Genomic DNA, 21591 nt, shown 5'->3' on the forward strand with positions numbered 1-21591 from the left:
ATCCATTGTTACACGTGTCGTATGCGGCCTGGCATTGTTCTGCTGAATGAGTTCTCTCTGTCGATCCAAAATGGGAAGCATGTGACGGCCTATTGCAATGTTTCGATTCGGCAGGCTTAGCCTTGACATCTTGTAACTCGTCTACGTCGAAATGGAAATGAGGCATCACTGCGAGCATTGCAGTTTTAAATACACATCACTACCCCAATCGTTTCCCCGAGTTTCACGTGCATTCGCCAAATCTGACCATTTCACACCGATTTCCTGCAATTGTCCCACAACGTGCATTAAATTTGTTTTAAGGTGCATTTGGGCATGTTGTTCCATTCCAGGAAGATTAACAAACATGGTCATTCAGCAACATTGTAAAAAAACAAAAACACGATAATTTGTAGAATCAAACATCTTTCTTCTTTCCCTATCACCTATGCGTTTCTTTTTTAACAGAGTATATATTAATAGGCTAGTAATGACTATGTACAATTTGATAGCGTACGTATCTTATAATTATTCTCCCAGTTTGTCTTGACTATTGGCATTTCTTACACATCCGTTGGTGAGAACACCATGCGTTATTTTTGATAGCACATGTGTTAACAATTTCATGACATACGACTGGCTGCTCCTAGGTGATGACTAGGTCACCACTGTCATACATCCAATGAAAAACTACACGATACAAATCGATTACATTGTGACGTATAGTTAACCTGACAATCATGGGTCTGTGAGCTACAAGTGCAACGGCTGTAAATAACTTTTAGTCGAAAACGATGTTAATATTTGTTTAAAACCTGTTTTTTGAGGACATGTAAGAAATAGTATAATACATTCGTGTCCGTTAGATACCATTTATCTTACAACTCGTTGATTAAAAACATATCAAACTCGATGTCGCTTGTTTAAAACAACTCGTTGTGAGATAAATGGTATCTAACGGGCAGGAATGTATTCTACTATATTTACAAACTTAAGGTTACTACTGTGACACTGACAACTTTGAACTCCCAGTGAATGTTCTGGCTTGGAATATGTTGCAGTTCCGTCAAATGTAATATATTACCTTCTCCTCTATATACTATATCTACTTTCTAAACAAATTTCGCAATTATTTTGAACGGTTTTAGAGTAGGCCTGCGCAAACAGAGCATTTATTATTTATGGCTATGTTTCCATCGCAGCAAAACAAATATTGAAAATAAAAACGCATTCATAGCAAAAACACTACCAGACCACTAGCTTTATGTTTATAAAACATCCGAAAGTTATTTTGAACGGTTAAACATAAAAATGAACTTTGTTTTGTATAACGACACCACTAGAACACATTGATTTATTTAATCATCGGCTATTGGATTTCAAACATTTCGTAATTTTGAAATATAGTATTAGAGGAAACCCGTTACATGTTTCCATTAGTAGTAAGGAATCTTTTATATGCCCCATTCCACAGACAGGATAGCACATACCACGGCCTTTGATATACCAGTTGTGGTGCACTGGCTGGGACGAGAAATAAACCAATGGGCCAACCGACGGGGATCGACCCTAGACCGACCGCGCATCACATTAATCAATGGGCTACGTAAGTCTAAAATGGTGTTTCGAATGCTGTTGTAGGATTCTGTCTGGGATTGAGCAACACTGCTGCTTTACGTTGTACAGCATTACATGCTTTATCTTTTGGCTTTTGCAGTGACTTTTCCAAAACAGCTACTTAGACAACTGGGTCCGTGCTTATAAAACTTTTAGAATCCTGACCCAATCTCTAATGACGTCATACGCATACAAGTTGTTTGGCGTCGTCGTGACATTAGAGTATCAGACTCTATTAGAGTTTCGATTCTAGACTCTATAAGTTTTATACGCACCAGGTCTGGTCTCAGAAACAAACAAAAAATGAAAACAAAAACTCTACATGTAACTCATAATTTAAATTCTTGTATAAAATATCCTCTTAAAATTGACTTGAAAAAAGATAGAAAACAAATGCTTCAGAAAAGGCTCAGAATGCATCTACAGGCGTCCTGAGTTTCAAAATTTCCACCCGAATCCCCCCGCTCGGGCACGACTTCTTCGTGTGTAAAGTTAAAAATGTGCTGGCTACATCCCTGAAGCTTGTGCTAGCACACTATAGTTGCTTGCTAGTAACGCTAAGAGGGTACGGCATTTGCTCGCATATTGTCTCACCAAAATAATGTTCAGCTTTGTGTTACAAAACACTTATGGCGAATCCCCCCGCTCGGTCACGACTTCGGCGTGCGTAATGTTATTTTTTGTCTGGCTACGCACCTGTAGTGCCCTGAATTGTAATAAATTACCTGAATTGTAATACCTGTCTTGAATTATAATAAAAACTGCCCTGAATTGTAATACTGACTTGAATTGTAATAAAACTGCCCAGAATTGTAATAAATTAGCTGACGAATTGTAATAAAGAATTGCCCTGATTTGTAATAACGAGAGCTGCCTTGAATTGTAATAAGACACCGACATGAATTGTAATAACAAAATAATGGAGAGAAACGTGTGCACGACACCGCACCGCATTGGTTCAATTTGAGGCTGTTGAGTTTATTGTATTTAAGACATTACTGCCACATAGGCTTCTCCTTTTTACTATCAGCAAATAGTTTTGCTACTCGCACTCACAAATAGCGTAGCCTATACCACGTTTGATATACCAGCTTTGGAACACACAGTAGCGGAATGGACCATTTGAGAATAACGTCAGGTGTTTTATGGGTCATATCTAGCCTGGTCGTAGAGTGATCAATAGACTTGCTTTTGGGTCATGTGATCGAGCCTCCTTGGTGGACTCATTGGGTCTTCCTCGTTCAACCAGTCACTATGCTTGTTATACATTAAATACCGTGCTAGTTGATACTATGCCTGTGCACATAAAGATTATTTGCTGTTTTTCGAAATATAGAAATATCTAATGTAGTGGGAGCAGATTTCTTCCCTCATTATCCAGACCAAGTGTCACAACCATATGTTAGGCACCAAACAGCCATAATTTAAAATGTGCCCAGGTGTTGTAAGACAAACAATTCCAGAATGGCAGCTTCTCGTATTTTTAAAAGATCGAAATACATCTCATGTTGCCATATCTACACGCCATGATGCTGCTGAAGTCTTCTGACCTTGCAGAAAGTCTGGAATATTTGCAATGACTTTTCCTCTTTTGTAATGGGGTTGGAGGGGAACAATATCAGGGTTTTGAACACAGAGTACGGAGGGTAACATTACGTACCCTTAAATTTTGTCAATTAATATATGTATAGCATATGTGATATTGTAATTTTGTATAAATCATAGTAAGGAAACTGTTGTTCAAAATGTGTCAAAGTGGACAAAATGCAGCGTCCAATTTAAAAATATTTCCAAACCCAATCCCTCTAGTATGGTCTGTGATGTTTTTAGTATGTACCCTCAATTTATTTTCTGCCAGAAAGCCTAACTATCAATGTCGCAGTTGACAAAAAGAAACGTAAATATGTATGAAAAAAAGCTCATGTAATGAGGAAGATTATAGTTTATTAATGAACAGTTTGACGAAAATCGGATTATTGAAATATATGCAGGTGCGAGATTTAAGCTCAGTCGGTAGAGCTCTCACCTGAGGTGTTTGGGTCGCAGAATCGAACTCTCGATGGAGCTGGCTACTACTGGACATTTTTTGTTCCAACCTGTGCAAAACGACTGGTATATACCAAACGACGTGCTATGTAGTGCCCCGTCTGCGAGTAGGTGCATATAAAAGACCACTTATTGCTCATTCAGTAGGAGTAGCCCATAAAGTGGCGGCATCAGATTTCTCTTCTCATTATCTTTGTGGTTCTTAACCATATGTCCTACGCCATGTCACTGTAATAAAATGAGTTGAGTGCATATTTAAATAAAGCATTTCTTCTTCTTCTTCTTAAAGTATAAACTAATTGAATTTTAGTAAAATGTGTGTCTGTGCGTGTATGTGTATATGTGTGCATGTGTGATTGTGTGTATGTGTGTATTGATGTATGAATATCTATATAGTGTATGTATGTCGAGGTTGACTGTTACATGCATAGATATTAACGCACTGGCGTAGGGGATAATTAAATACTTTCTGGCCTCACAAATTGTCCCATGCCTTTGGTGGGACTCGAACCTGTGGCACCGAATCGCCCGCAAATTGTAGACTTCCCACGATACCTTCTGAGCTATTGAGACATCCATAAAAGGATGTTCTTTAACTCAGCTATATGCATGGGGGGCACACACACACACACACACACACACACATAGGCAGACACACAGACAGCCATACATCCAATGAAAAAGTACACGATAGAAATCGATTACATTGTGACGTATAGTTAACCTGACAATCATGGGTCTGTGAGCTACAAGTGCAACGGCTGTAAATAACTTTTAGTCGAAAACGATGTTAATATTTGTTTAAAACCTAGTTTTTTAGGACATGTAAGAAATAGTATAATACATTCGTATACATCTCCGCGCAGTCTACACAGTCTGTTTTCGACACGGTACTATTCCAGCATCCTGATTCTGAAAGCAAATAATGATTGCACGTTCTGAATTTCAGATGGATGGCACAGTTTTTGGAGCAATTTAAATTTAGTAAAGTAATTTGTCTTTAGATGTTGATTCGATGTTGTTGTGTCAGGTTTGGAATTATTGGTCTAATTGCCTTCGTTTAACATGCTAAAAAATGGGGTTGTTTAACGACACCACTAGAGCACATTGATTTAATAACCATCGACTATTGCTTGCCACAAATTTGGTAATTACGCAATACAGTCTTAGAGAGGAAACCCGCTACATTTTACAAATGATTTTTTATATGCATCATCTCACAAACAGGATAGCATATACCACGGCCTTTGATATACCAGTCGTGGTGTACTGGCTGTAGCGAGAAATAGCCCAATGTGCCCAACGACGGGGATCGATCCCAGACCGACCGCGCATCAAGAGAGCGTTTTACCACTGGGCTACTTGACAGCTTGATCTGAATATGCACGTTAAGCTTTATGACGTGACGTGACCTAATGGAAAAATGTAGCGGATTTCCTCCCTGAGACTAAATGTATATGTTGCAATTAACGAATGGTTGACACCCAAAAGCAGATGATTAATAAATCAATGTGCTCTACTGGTGTCGTTAAACGAAAAAAACTAACTTATTCTTCATTTTAACAACGTGGGAGGGCTGTTATTTCATAAAATGCGTGATATTCTGTGTTAAAAAGATGTTAATAGAAAATAATAGTACGTCTATTTAGTTTCAGACAAATGTCAGCCTGGTTTTGTGAAATACGAAAACAGCTGTTACTGGTTTTCACCGAAATCAGCGATCCGATCATGGGATGAAGGCAAGGTACTACATGTACATTTAAAGGGACATACCTCAGATTCAACCCGTGAAAATTAACACTAAGTTTAGTTAATCTACACATTTGTAACACATTTGGATAAAGTCACAATTGAGTGAAACATGAGTCTGTGACTTTGAAATAGTGAAATATCCTCTAAAAATAGACTAAAACTCGACTTCATAACTGTTACTTCTCAGACGCACGTGCGTTTTTAAAAATATGAGAAATGCATTTTGTGATATTAAAACCACCAGGATGACCAAAAACACTTCGAATGTACGGAAATTGATAATCTAAACAATAAAATCTCAGTAAAGTATGATTTCATTTATCAAAATGCCTTTGTGTTTAAAATCTAGGGTATGTCCCTTTAATTTTGTTTCATTATCATTTCATATATTTTCCGTTCTTACATCCAATTCATGTTCGTTGGGGCGGGACGTAGCCCAGTGGTAAAGCGTTTGCTTGATGCGCGATCAGTCTAGGATCGATCCCCGTCGGTGGACCCATTGGGCTATTTCTCGTTCCAGCCATTGCTCCGCAACTGGTGTAAGAAAGGTCGTGGTATGTGATATCCTGTATGTGGGATGGTGCATGTAAAATATACCTTGCTGCTAATCGAAAAGAGTAGCCCATGAAGTGACGACGGCGGGTTTCGTCTCTCAATATATGTTTGTTTCATAACCATATGTCCGCCCTCGTATTACCGTAAATAAATTATGTTGAGTGCGTCGTTAAATAAAACATTTCCTTCCTTCCAATTCATATTCAAGCCGTCTGTCCTGAGCACACGCCTCAGTTATCTGAGCTTCCCAGCAGAGCAAATAAAAAAGGTTGTTTTGTTTAACGAAGCAGCTAGAGCACATTGATTTACTAATCATCGACTATTGGATGTCAAACATTTTATTCTGTTGATGTATAGTCTGGGAGAGGATACCCGCTACAGGTTTCCATTAATAGCAAGGGATCTTTTATATGCACCATCCCACAGACAGGACAGTACACACCACGACCTTTGTTACACCAGTTGTGGAGCAATGGCTGGAACGAGAAATAGCCCAGGCGCCTCCGACGGCAATCTATCCTAAACCGACCGCGCATCAAGCGAGCTCTTCACCGCTGGGATACACACACCCCCCCCCCCCCCCCGATAATAAGAAGCATCTGTCACATGGCAAGTTTATTTTCATGGCGGCCCACATATCTTTGAAGCATCGCAGTACTTTTGTGTGTGTGTGTGGAGGGGGGGGGGGGGTTGGGGGGGGTCCACCCCAGTGGTAAAGCGATTGCTTGATTTGCGGTCGGTTTGGGATTGATCGCCGTCGGTGGACCCATTGGATTATTTCTCGTTCCAGCCAGTGCACCACGACTGGTATATCATAGGCCGTGGTATGTGCTATCCTGTCTGTGGCATGGTGCTTATAATGAAACACTGTAGCGGGTTTCCTCTCTATGACTGTCAACATTTCCAAATGTTTGACATTCTATAGCCGATGATTAATAAATCAATGTGCTCTAGTGGTGTTGTTAAACAAAACGAACTTTTGTTAATTTTAAGCAAAATCGTACCACCAGGATTTTTTTTATTATTATTATTTATTTTTTTAAAATTATATATGGATCTTTTCAACGTCTTGACTAGGGTGAAAATGTCATACTCCCAATCGATAAGTACGAACGCTATTAACATAGGTGTCAAATCCAGATAGAAATGTTTCAGTAGTATCGTAATTCTTATTGCCCACACACTAAGTATTGAGAATGATGCTTTCTAATCTTGTTCTGCCGGGGGTGAGGTATTCGGGCTGGGGGGGGGGGTTGTGTAACACTAAATGTTCAGTTATAAAAATAAATGGTGACATAAAAGTAATGTGCGCGGCCATAGATAAATTGCGACATCTTTTACACTGTTACTTGGGGAAATTATTATTATTATTATTATATATTTATCCTATAACTTACCCATGATATCCATGCCATAAACCCATGTGATAATTTACTCTATTAACTCGGTTAATAATGGTATACAAATGGTATGTGTTGCTGTGGATGGGTCATTTGCTCTCTCTCTCTCTCTCTCTCTCTCTCTCTCTCTCTCTCTCTCTCTCTCTCTCTCTCTCTCTCTCTCTATCTCTCTATGTATATATATATATATATATATATATATATATATATATATATATCTATATAAAATTTTAGTATTCACTATATAACTAAATTACTCGGAGTCATTACTCGGAGTTTCAGGCTCCTCGCCTTCATCAGATGAGTGTTTATAATTGTGACAGTTAAGGTGACGTCACGCTTGTGTGTACGCGGCGGTGCGCTCCTGACGTCATGGCACGTCAGTCGTGAGACTCTCGGCTTGTTGCTGTGGCGGCATTTTGATATGAGTTCTGTCCTTTTGTTGAGTAGCTTGTTTCCTTTTTCAAATAGTATTGAGAGCTTCTCCTCGATGCACAGGTTGCATTGTCCCGAGCTGCGTTTCCGTGTGTCCGATTTCCTGACGATTTCCCAATTGATGTGATAGGCGGGTTTTTTTTCGTTTGAGTTCCCAGATGTATTTTGACAGTTCTGTATCTTTTTCATAGCGTTCATATTTGAAAGATTTAGTGTGGTTGTTAAACCTCTCCTTGAATGTACCTCCAGCAAGACCTATGTATGATCTGACAGTCTTACCAGATGCCACGTTTGCCCGGTATACGAGGGAGCTAGTTTGGCAGTTGCCGTTCATGGGGCATTCGTTCTTCTGTCTGCAGTTACAAGGCTTTTTTTGTGCGGGATCGGTTGAGCTCTGGGTGATTTTCGTGTTGTGGCTTTTGATTATTGCTCTCTTCTCTTTTTTCATGCAGCTGTAGCTGATTTCAGGTTGTTTCTGTTGAACAATGTGTGGTACTTGTGATTACTTGGGAAATGCTTGGATATCAATTTGATGAACACGCTACCGACGTTTGTCTTCACATTCTTGCTGATGGGGGGGTTGAACCATGTGATTTTTCTGGGTCTTTTCCTTTTCTTTGTGTCTGGTTGTTCTCTATGTTTAGGCGGGTCGTATTGGATGTTTACTGTGTAGCCACTTGCCCTCAGCGCTTTGTTGTACCCTAGTGCAGCTTCCGCGAAGTAGTCTTCATGGGAAGACAGAAGGGGAAATTCGTTTTGCCGATTGAATTTGGTATTTGCTTCGTGATTGCGGGTGGGTGGTTTGAGCTGACGTTGATGTAAACGGGTTCGTTGTTGGGTTTCCTGTAGGGTTTGTGGGAGTCAGTTTCAAGGTTCAGGGTGATGTCCAGATAGTTGACTATTTTCAGGTTGGACTGGATGGTGATCTTTAGGCCAAGATCTTTGAATATTTTGATGAGCATTTTCCTCATTCTGTCTGCTTTGAAAATCACCCAGAGCTCAACCGATCCCGCACAAAAAAAGCCTTGTAACTGCAGACAGAAGAACGAATGCCCCATGAACGGCAACTGCCAAACTAGCTCCCTCGTATACCGGGCAAACGTGGCATCTGGTAAGACTGTCAGATCATACATAGGTCTTGCTGGAGGTACATTCAAGGAGAGGTTTAACAACCACACTAAATCTTTCAAATATGAACGCTATGAAAAAGATACAGAACTGTCAAAATACATCTGGGAACTCAAACGAAAAAAAAAACCGCCTATCACATCAATTGGGAAATCGTCAGGAAATCGGACACACGGAAACGCAGCTCGGGACAATGCAACCTGTGCATCGAGGAGAAGCTCTCAATACTATTTGAAAAAGGAAACAAGCTACTCAACAAAAGGACAGAACTCATATCAAAATGCCGCCACAGCAACAAGCCGAGAGTCTCACGACTGACGTGCCATGACGTCAGGAGCGCACCGCCGCGTACACACAGCGTGACGTCACCTTAACTGTCACAATTATAAACACTCATCTGATGAAGGCGAGGAGCCTGAAACTCCGAGTAATGAGTTATTAGTGAATACTAAAATTTAGTGTACCTGCTCCACTAACATTGTGTTGAGCACTTTATGTCCAATAGTGATAACAAATATATTACTATATATACTATATAAATATATATATATAATATATATATATATATATATATATATATACCTATATATATATATTATTTTAGGCATATTGCCAAAGCATTAATTCCTACTTTGTCATCATAACGTCAGCTGAAGAAGACAAATTCATCCGGGAACATCTGTTACAAAGTACAACGAGTAAGTATGCTTAAATATTTAGAGTTAATCAAAACAACCACACATAGAATGTTTATATTGATGTGAATCATACATTGTTTATAATAGTCCGTTCGCGTCAAAACGGAACTGGTGACTGAGCTGACTGATGTGTATTTGAACTACATATAGTGTGTCCAGGCGTTTGTGCCAATCTGATTAAAATTAGCTCTACTGGTTTACCAGTAGATCTAACAGCATTGCGTGGACACCCAGGTTTAGGTGGCATTTCAACTATAAATAACAATTTAAATATCAACCAATGATACTTAGCCGTTTATAACGTTATTCGGGGGCATACAAATTCTAGAAATATCGGGCGCGACTATTTTATGTAATATGCGAACTTGTTGGTCTATTTCAACATTAAGAAACAGGGGAAATGTTAGTAATAAACTCTGGATTGTATAGTAGTATAAACAGATTTTATGGCTATAACATCACGGGTTTTTTGGGGTTTTTTTTGTCTTGAGACGAATTTTATATAAACTTTTATAACAGCATTGCGTGGACTCCCATGTCCAGGTGACATTTCATCTATAAATAACAATTAAACAATCGACGAATTACACTTCGACCTTTATAGCATTATTCGGGAGCATGCAAATTCTAAAAATATTGGGCGAGACTATTTATGCAATAGGCGAACTTGTTGATCTATTTTAACAATGAAAAAACAGGGGTGGGTGGGGTGGGGGTGGGGGGGGGGGGGGGGGGTAGTGTAGCAATAAACTCTGGATTGTATACTAGTATAAACAGATGTTATATCTATACCATATATTGAAATTGGTTTCCGGCATACTTCGTAATTCACCTGAATCATTTCGTATAGCCTCGGCATAATCCCGAATGTTTTCAAATTGTTTTCAAATCACTGGCATGATTTTGCAAGTAAGGTTTTGTTTGGTCGAATGAAAGGTCAACTGGACATGACCTTCAACGGGTTAAATCAAAAAGGAAATAGTGGAGCTAAAATTAATTAGATTGAATAAAGCAAAGCCATATACCTATAGTAGCAGGATATGACTTTTGACGTCACTCGTGTGACGTCATACGCATAGCTCCATTACAAAATCGCTCATTTGACATCTAGGTCATCATACAATGTAGCTGAAATAACAGAAATAATAATTGAAACTGTTTTTCTTAGAGTCTGATTACTGGATCGGGGCAAACGATCAACAAGTTGAAGGTCAGTTTCAGTGGATGTCAACCGGATCACATAAACCTGTAAACTACACCAACTGGTCTTATCGCCAGCCAGATAACAAAGACGAGGAGGACTGCGTAGAACTGAGAGCCAAATCTGGCTTCCCTTGGAATGACGCGAAATGTAACAAGAGAACAGGATTCATCTGTGAACACTCTCAGAAGACGACTCGTGAAGCAGTATGAAAACAACACGTGTGAACTCTGATTACTGGCTTGTGTCATGTCGCGTTTTCGCTATGTCGCCGCTAGATTTAATAAAATAATGATCTGATCTGAACTCTTTTCACGTTCCCATATAACACTATGTTTTTGAGCACGCCTATCATTAAGCGTATGATTCATCTGTGAACAGTTTTAGAAAATGACTTGTGAAGCAGTATAGAAACAACACGTGTGAATTTTGATGACTGGGTTGTGTTATGTCGCGGTTACGCTTTGTCGCTGTTAAATGTAATAGAATAAAACGAAAATGCGACAAATTTGGAACGAAAACATGACAATACGACAAAGCGAAACTGCGACATAGCAAAAATCAGCCACCATAGTGAAGATCAGATTTCAGAAATAAAGACTACCTTGCTGCTAAATGTTTCCCTTTTTTTAAAATTTAATCCAACAGGTTCCGTCGCACGCAGTAAAATGTCATTGCCGACAATGTTAACATTTTCAAATAAAACTGCGCGTACGTTTCATTCCATATAGTAGTTAGTGTTATTGGAATGGAAATATTCCATACTTTATATATTGTCACGGCTGTCCCAACAAAGAAAGAAAGAAAGAAATGATTTATTTAACCACGCACTCAACACATTTTATTTACGGTTATATGGCGTCAGACATATGGTTAAGGACCACACAGATTTTGAGAGGAAACCCGGTGTCGCCATTATATGGGCTACTCTTCCGATTAGCAGCAAGGGATCTTTTATTTGCACTTCCCGCAGGCAGGATAGCACAAACCATAGCCTTTGTTGAACCAGTTATGGATCACTGGTCGGTGCAAGTGGTTTACACCTACCCATTGAGCGTTGCGGAGCACTCACTCAGGGTTTGGAGTCGGTATCTGGATTAAAAATCCCATGCCTCGACTGGGATCCGAACCCATTACCTACCAGCCTGTAGACCGATGGCCTACCACGACGCCACCGAGGCCGGTTGGCTGTCCCAACAATTTTCGTAACTGTGTGCTGTGACGTGGACCTTTCTCAAGTAATTTTAATATTGGACAAAACAAAATATTTATTTTTACATTTAGCAGTAATTATTTGCATATTTGCTTGTATTCTGTAATGTTTGGAACTATGCCATTTATTATAGTTATTGTTTAATGAAATTCTTAGTAGTGTCATTTGTCGTGTCGCGCACTAAGGCAAAAACGGAATTGCGCAACTATTGTTATTAGTGATCGTTTGGATGCACCATGCGAGCTACATTTAGTTGTATTTCATAATAATATGTTTATAGTGTATGAAATTATGTTTGTAAATAGTTGCCGTAATTTATGTATGGGATATTAGTATATTACTATCGCTAAATGTGTTAATTTAATGTTTGACGTCCGTGTTTTGGTCTTGCGGTCTTCGACTTTATTTAATTCCCAAATTCCTGTGCATATACAAATTATAACACAACGTTGACATTAATATTATTGATGTAAATATTTCAATAACTGTAAAGTGTGTGTACTTACACACTGAAAACATCCCATGGGCTCATAAATAAACCTGGGATACATTTCCGTTTGATCGACTGTTTTGACATGACTGCTGAGAGCGACCTTGCTCTTCAGTAGAGTTTATTTTCCTCCAAAACTTGTACGATCGATTAGCTATTTTCTTAATTAAACGAATCCTAATATTGTTTGTACATTATGGTAAATCATTTTATTAATTAATTTAGATAATAACTGTAAAACTGATTACTGTAATATTAGTGCTTTTAGGAACTATATCCTTGTACGCTGAGAACCTGTTTACACATACTGGTTGCTAAGGTCTGATATATCGGTACACAATGTTTGTAAACAACAGTATAAAAATGCTGTTTTTATAATATTCCCAAATGCTTTTTTCATTAAAACTATTTTATATTGAAATTAGACCAAAAAAAACACAATTGTATAGTGATAGTCACGTTTTTATGCACATTAGAATTTGTTTGTATTATTAACTCGAATTCCCAATGTATTTGCAATGCACTATAGCGTGTCTTTGTGCCTAGTGAATAATGTCGTTTTCACAATAATCCCTAAGACTTTTTCATTAAAACTATTTTAGATTGAAATAAGACCAAAAAAGCAATTGTGTAATACTAGTCTCATATTTATGCACATTAGAATTTATTTGCATTATTAGCTTGAATTCCCAATGTATTTGCTATGGAGAATTAGCGTGTTTTGTGCCTGGTTAATAATGTCGTTTTTTATAAATATTCTAAAGGTTTTTTCTGTAAAATTGTTTTACGCCAATTTTAGACTAAAAAAACAATTAAGAAATGTTAGTTTTATGTTTATGCACTTTAGAAATTTCCAGAATTAATTATTTCAAGTTGGTAATGATTTTGCTATGGGCTAAACTGACGTATTTACAAAAGTTGAATTTTCTAGGATTTAGAGTGTGCATTTACAAACTGTAAAGTGCAAACGGAAGCTGGACCAAAAAGCAATTACTTTATTTATTGGGCAATTGAGTGCATAACGTAATTATTAAATGAAATGATATTTATTTTTTAAAGGTAGATCTCTTCCAAGCGTAACGTAATTTCTGATCGGCTGTTATGACGCCACGTGGTACTTCTCAAAAACTATAAAAGTCCGACGCCAATGGACGTCAGCATTCTTTCTCGGACATCCCAAACTGTAAATTCAATTCCCCTTGTCTAACTTTACAACTGTATTACATTACCTAACATTACATACAATTAAACCGACTCTGGAATAATTTTAACTTGTATTTCTTAAGTAAATTTTATTATAATACCATCTCTAATTAACATGTTTTATGGAATAATTACAAGTAACCGTAAGCTACAGTGAAGTTGACATTTATTGGAGATACAATTCTCACTGGTTTGATATAACTAGAGCTGAAAGGAAGAGATTCATTTATATGTTGGAAACTTACCTGTGAACATTAACTTTATTTCTATTTACTCATCACCGTTATATAAATTTATAATTCTGAAAACTGGAACACTACGTCTTTGTCATCTGTGGATATCTTATTTGTATTCTCTGGACTTTGTTAATATCCTTGGGACGCGGCCACAACAATATGTATATATATATATATATATATCATATATAATATATATATATATATATATATATATATATATACATATATTTAGCTAGCATATATCCAGTGTATCAAAGTATGTGATATTTTTCAGACTGATATACTTTCAGAATTTGCTAACTTTGCAAATTAGATGTCAATTAATCGATGTCACTGCACTACGTTTATTGACATTTAAACAAATATTCTATGGTGACACTCCATAATAGTCCAGTTGCCTAGCTGATTCATGTGGACAGAGTTGGATAAAAGCGTCAACGTTTCCCCTGCTGTTTCTGTAGGTCCTGTGATTAGATTTTGTCCTATAAGCCAATCTGTCAGTGCTTTGGGAAAAAATTATATCTTGATGTCAAGATGGCCGCCATTTACGAAACAGGTTTGTCAATATATGTGAGTTCTAAATGCTCTCAGACCACAATTTATAACTGCTATATCTATATTTTATTAATGCTTGTGATGTATCCGTGCCTATATCTGGAAAATTTTCTCTTGATTTGTAGATGGCCGCCATTTATTGGAGACTTTTTGTTGTCAGTATCTTGCGTTCTCAATGCTCTAAAACTACAATTCAAACAGCTATAAAGATAGTGCCTTGTGTTCTTTTTAACATCTCCGCGCAGTCTACACAGTCTGTTTTCGACACGGTACTATTCCAGCATCCTGATTCTGAAAGCAAATAATGATTGCACGTTCTGAATTTCAGAAGGATGGCACAGTTTTTGGAGCAATTTAAATTTAGTAAAGTAATTTGTCTTTAGATGTTGATTCGATGTTGTTGTGTCAGGTTTGGAATTATTGGTCTAATTGCCTTCGTTTAACATGCTAAAAAATGGGGTTGTTTAACGACACCACTAGAGCACATTGATTTAATAATCATCGACTATTGCTTGTCACAAATTTGGTAATTACGCAATACAGTCTTAGAGAGGAAACCCGCTACATTTTACAAATGATTTTTTATATGCATCATCTCACAAACAGGATAGCATATACCACGGCCTTTGATATACCAGTCGTGGTGTACTGGCTGTAGCGAGAAATAGCCCAATGTGCCCAACGACGGGGATCGATCCCAGACCGACCGCGCATCAAGAGAGCTACTAATGACAAATCCTGTCCTGAACGAAGGAGACGGCATGGGTCAACACCTGTTCCCACTGACAGGCTGCGCTGACAGCTTGATCTGAATATGCACGTTAAGCTTTATGACGTGACGTGACAATGGAAAAATGTAGCGGATTTCCTCCCTGAGACTAAATGTATATGTTGCAATTAACGAATGGTTGACACCCAAAAGCAGATGATTAATAAATCAATGTGCTCTACTGGTGTCGTTAAACGAAAAAAACTAACTTATTCTCCATTTTAACAACGTGGGAGGGCTGTTTTTTCATAAAATGCGTGATATTCTGTGTTAAAAAGATGTTGATAGAAAATAATAGTACGTCTATTTAGTTTCAGACACATGTCAGCCTGGTTTTGTGAAATACGAAAACAGCTGTTACTGGTTTTCACCGAAATCAGCGATCCGATCATGGGATGAAGGCAAGGTACTACATGTACATTTAAAGGGACATACCTCAGATTCAACCCGTGAAAATTAACACTAAGTTTAGTTAATCTACACATTTGTAACACATTTGGATAAAGTTACAATTGAGTGAAACATGAGTCTGTGACTTTGAAATGGTGAAATATCCTCTAAAAATAGACTAAAACTCGACTTCATAACTGTTACTTCTCAGACGCACGTGCGTTTTTAAAAATATGAGAAATGCATTTTGTGATATTAAAACCACCAGGATGACCAAAAACACTTCGAATGTACGGAAATTGATAAATCTAACAATAAAATCTCAGTAAAGTATGATTTCATTTATCAAAATGCCTTTGTGTTTAAAATCTAGGGTATGTCCCTTTAATTTTGTTTCATTATCATTTCATATATTTTCCGTTCTTACATCCAATTCATGTTCGTTGGGGCGGGACGTAGCCCAGTGGTAAAGCGTTTGCTTGATGCGCGATCAGTCTAGGATCGATCCCCGTCGGTGGACCCATTGGGCTATTTCTCGTTCCAGCCATTGCTCCGCAACTGGTGTAAGAAAGGTCGTGGTATGTGATATCCTGTATGTGGGATGGTGCATGTAAAATATACCTTGCTGCTAATCGAAAAGAGTAGCCCATGAAGTGACGACGGCGGGTTTCGTCTCTCAATATATGTTTGTTCCATAACCATATGTCCGCCCCCGTATTACCGTAAATAAAATATGTTGAGTGCGTCGTTAAATAAAACATTTCCTTCCTTCCAATTCATATTCAAGCAGTCTGTCCTGAGCACACGCCTCAGTTATCTGAGCTTCCCAGCAGAGCAAATAAAAAAGGTTGTTTTGTTTAACGAAGCAGCTAGAGCACATTGATTTACTAATCATCGACTATTGGATGTCAAACATTTTATACTGTTGATGTATAGTCTGGGAGAGGATACCCGCTACAGGTTTCCATTAATAGCAAGGGATCTTTTATATGCACCATCCCACAGACAGGACAGTACACACCACGACCTTTGTTACACCAGTTGTGGAGCAATGGCTGGAACGAGAAATAGCCCAGGCGCCTCCGACGGGAATCGATCCTAAACCGACCGCGCATCAAGCGAGCGCTTCACCGCTGGGATACATCCCCCCCCCCCCCCCCCCCCCGATAATAAGAAGCATCTGTCACATGGCAAGTTTATTTTCATGGCGGCCCACATATCTTTGAAGCATCGCAGTACTTTTTGTGTGTGTGTGGGGGGGGGGGGGGGGGGTTGGGGGGTCCACCCCAGTGGTAAAGCGCTTGCTTGATTTGCGGTCGGTTTGGGATTGATCGCCGTCGGTGGACCCATTGGATTATTTCTCGTTCCAGCCAGTGCACCACGACTGGTATATCATAGGCCGTGGTATGTGCTATCCTGTCTGTGGCATGGTGCTTATAATGGAACACTGTAGCGGGTTTCCTCTCTATGACTGTCAAAATTTCCAAATGTTTGACATTCAATAGCCGATGATTAATAAATCAATGTGCTCTAGTGGTGTTGTTAAACAAAACAAACTTTTGTTCATTTTAAGCAAAATCGTACCACCAGCAATTTTTTTATTATTATTTTTTTTTTTAAAATTATATATGGATCTTTTCAACGTCTTGACTAGGGTGAAAATGTCACACTCCCAATCGATAAGTACGAACGCTATTAACATAGGTGTCAAATCCAGATAGAAATGTTTCAGTAGTATCGTAATTCTTATTGCCCACACACTAAGTATTGAGAATGATGCTTTCTAATCTTGTTCTGCCGGGGGTGGGGTATTCGGGCTGGGGGGGGGGGGGGGGGGGGGTTGTGTAACACTAAATGTTCAGTTATAAAAATAAATGGTGACATAAAAGTAATGTGCGCGGCCATAGATAAATTGCGACACCTTTTACACTGTTACTTGGGGAAATTATTATTATTATTATTATATATTTATCCTATAACTTACCCATGATATCCATGCCATAAACCCATGTGATAATTTACTCTATTAACTCGGTTAATAATGGTATACAAATGGTATGTGTTGCTGTGGATGGGTCATTTGCTCTCTCTCTCTCTCTCTCTCTCTCTCTCTCTCTCTCTCTCTCTCTCTCTCTCTCTCTCTCTCTCTCTCTCTCTCTCTCTCTCTCTCTCTATATATATATATATATATATATATATATATATATATATATATATATATATATATATATATATTATTTTTAGGCATATTGCCAAAGCATTAATTCCTACCTTGTCATCATAACGTCAGCTGAAGAAGACAAATTCATCCGGGAATATCTGTTACAAAGTACAACGAGTAAGTATGCTTAAATATTTAGAGTTAATCAAAACAACCACACATAGAATGTTTATATTAATGTGAATCATACATTGTTTATAATAGTCCGTTCGCGTCAAAACGGAACTGGTGACTGAGCTGACTGATGTGTATTTGAACTACATATAGTGTGTCCAGGCGCTTGTGCCAATCTGATTAAAATTAGCTCTACTGGTTTACCAGTAGATCTAACAGCATTGCGTGGACACCCAGGTTTAGGTGGCATTTCAACTATAAATAACATTTTAAATATCGACCAATGATACTTAGCCGTTTATAACGTTATTCGGGGGCATACAAATTCTAAAAATATCGGGCGCGACTATTTTATGTAATATGCGAACTTGTTGGTCTATTTCAACATTAAGAAACAGGGGAAATGTTTAGTAATAAACTCTGGATTGTATAGTAGTATAAACAGATTTTATGGCTATACCATCACGGTTTTTTTGGGGTTTTTTTTGTCTTGAGACGAATTTTATATAAACTTTTATATCGAAATTAGTTTCTGGCATACTTCGTAATTCACCCGAATCATTTCGTATGCCCTTGGCATAATCCCGAATGTTTTCAAATTATTTTCAAATCCTTTTCAAATCACTGGCATGATTTTGCAAGTAAGGTTTTGATTGGTCGAATGAAAGGTCAACTGCACATGAGCTCAAACGGGGTGCTATTAGATCCACAGGTAATAGTAATTAACCAGAGGTGGTAATTTCAATTAGATTGGCGCTTATGCATACACTTTAGAAGAGGGTGCGGTGCTAAACTGAAGGCTAGCGAAATGTATGAGGGGATAAAATATATTTCCCTAGGAAAAGTATTCAAACAAAAGAAAACATTTACTTGACCAAGGAGAGGATTCGGCCGCCGAAACCCACCCTCTGCTTATATTCCTGTGTTTGTAATTACATAAAACTGTTGGTAAACTAAATAAGTTGTGTTGTTTGTAATTATAAGAATTGTTTGTCATTTTGTTGTGAATTTATCGATGTATATGGTGTACACTACTAAAGGAAATACCATAGACGACAATAGTAACATATGTGGCTAAAACGCCTACCTGCTATGCATCAATCGACATAAACACTACGGATATAAATACTACCACCCCTGACCCTTAAAGTGAATCAGACCAAATTCAGGGTGAAGCTGCTCATTGGGGAGATAACGGGTAGCGTCTGTGACTACCCTGGTTTCGCACAAAATTTGACTAATTGTTTTTTTTACAGGTACCCCATACATGATTCAAACACAAGGTACTTGACACAGTCGTACTAGATGAAATAAAATTGCATACACTTTTTTTTTTGCCCAGATGAAATAATTGTTTTTTTTACAACCAGTACACTCGCATTTGTCACCAATCACAGGACTTGTGGTGTTAACTTCTCTATCAAAAGCTCAGTGCACCTCCAACTTTGACCCAGCCGGAAGTTATTTGGTTTAGTACTGCCTATAACAGTCACAACTTTAATATAAAATCGGTTCGCTACGTTACGCGATTTTATACTGTTTGGGACTTTTATACATAGATAAATTCACAACAGATGAGAAACAATTCACATATACATATTTATCCTGCAACCACTGTTTCGATTACGATGACGGATAAAGCACAATCTGATTAAAAGTATCTCTACTGGTCTACCAGTAGATCTAACAGCATTGCGTGGACTCCCATGTCCAGGTGACATTTCATCTATAAATAACAATTAAACAATCGACCAATTACACTTCGCCCTTTATAGCATTATTCGGGAGCATGCAAATTCTAAAAATATTGGGCGAGACTATTTATGCAATAGGCGAACTTGTTGATCTATTTTAACAATGAAAAAACAGGGGTGGGTGGGGTGGGGGGGGGGGGGGGGGGGGGGGGGGGTAGTGTAGCAATAAACTCTGGATTGTATACTAGTATAAACAGATGTTATATCTATACCATATATTGAAATTGGTTTCCGGCATACTTCGTAATTCACCTGAATCATTTCGTATAGCCTCGGCATAATCCCGAATGTTTTCAAATTCTTTTCAAATCACTGGCATGATTTTGCAAGTAAGGTTTTGTTTGGTCGAATGAAAGGTCAACTGGACATGACCTTCAACGGGTTAAATCAAAAAGGAAATAGTGGAGCTAAAATTAATTAGATTGAATAAAGCAAAGCCATATACCTATAGTAGCAGGATATGACTTTTGACGTCACTCGTGTGACGTCATACGCATAGCTCCATTACAAAATCGCTCATTTGACCTCTAGGTCATCATACAATGTAGCTGAAATAACAGAAATAATAATTGAAACTGTTTTTCTTAGAGTCTGATTACTGGATCGGGGCAAACGATCAACAAGTTGAAGGTCAGTTTCAGTGGATGTCAACCGGATCACATAAACCTGTAAACTACACCAACTGGTCTTATCGCCAGCCAGATAACAAAGACGAGGAGGACTGCGTAGAACTGAGAGCCAAATCTGGCTTCCCTTGGAATGACGCGAAATGTAACAAGAGAACAGGATTCATCTGTGAACACTCTTAGAAGACGACTCGTGAAGCAGTATGAAAACAACACGTGTGAACTCTGATTACTGGGTTGTGTCATGTCGCGTTTTCGCTATGTCGCCGCTAGATTTAATAAAATAATGATCTGATCTGAACTCTTTTCACGTTCCCATATAACACTATGTTTTTGAGCACGCCTATCATTAAGCGTATGATTCATCTGTGAACAGTTTTAGAAAATGACTTGTGAAGCAGTATAGAAACAACACGTGTGAACTTTGATGACTGGGTTGTGTTATGTCGCGGTTACGCTTTGTCGCTGTTACGCTTTGTCGCTGTTAAATGTAATAGAATAAAACGAAAATGCGACAAATTTGGAACGAAAACATGACAATACGACAAAGCGAAAATGCGACATAGCAAAAATCATCCACCATAGTGAAGATCAGATTTCAGAAATAAAGACTACCTTGCTGCTAAATGTTTCCCTTTTTTAAAAATTTAATCCAACAGGTTCCGTCGCACGCAGTAAAATGTCATTGCCGACAATGTTAACATTTTCAAATAAAACTGCGCGTACGTTTCATTCCATATAGTAGTTAGTGTTATTGGAATGGAAATATTCCATACTTTATATATTGTCACGGCTGTCCCAACAAAGAAAGAACGAAAGAAATGATTTATTTAACGACGCACTCAACACATTTTATTTACGGTTATATGGCGTCAGACATATGGTTAAGAACCACACAGATTTTGAGAGGAAACCCGCTGTCGCCATTATATGGGCTACTCTTCCGATTAGCAGCAAGGGATCTTTTATTTGCACTTCCCGCAGGCAGGATAGCACAAACCATAGCCTTTGTTGAACCAGTTATGGATCACTGGTCGGTGCAAGTGGTTTACACCTACCCATTGAGCGTTGCGGAGCACTCACTCAGGGTTTGGAGTCGGTATCTGGATTAAAAATCCCATGCCTCGACTGGGATCCGAACCCAGTACCTACCAGCCTGTAGACCGATGGCCTACCACGACGCCACCGAGGCCGGTTGGCTGTCCC

The 21591-nt window shown here is 38.4% G+C and overlaps 1 protein-coding gene across 1 annotated transcript in view; it reads left to right on the forward strand.

Moving 5' to 3' along the window:
- LOC121373007 (C-type mannose receptor 2-like) overlaps window positions 1–21176 on the forward strand; it is a 52531-nt gene extending 31355 nt beyond the window's left edge. The window contains exons 2-6 of the mRNA XM_041499449.1: window positions 9517–9610; window positions 10779–11009; window positions 15592–15686; window positions 17915–18008; window positions 20348–21176. Coding sequence (XP_041355383.1) covers window positions 9517–9610; window positions 10779–11009; window positions 15592–15686; window positions 17915–18008; window positions 20348–20568 — 735 coding nt within the window. The 3' untranslated portion in view covers window positions 20569–21176. The remainder of the gene's footprint in view (window positions 1–9516; window positions 9611–10778; window positions 11010–15591; window positions 15687–17914; window positions 18009–20347) is intronic.
- The last annotated feature ends 415 nt before the right edge of the window (window positions 21177–21591 follow it).

This window comes from Gigantopelta aegis, chromosome 5, assembly GCF_016097555.1.
Source record: "Gigantopelta aegis isolate Gae_Host chromosome 5, Gae_host_genome, whole genome shotgun sequence".
NCBI classification, from domain to species: domain Eukaryota; kingdom Metazoa; phylum Mollusca; class Gastropoda; order Neomphalida; family Peltospiridae; genus Gigantopelta; species Gigantopelta aegis.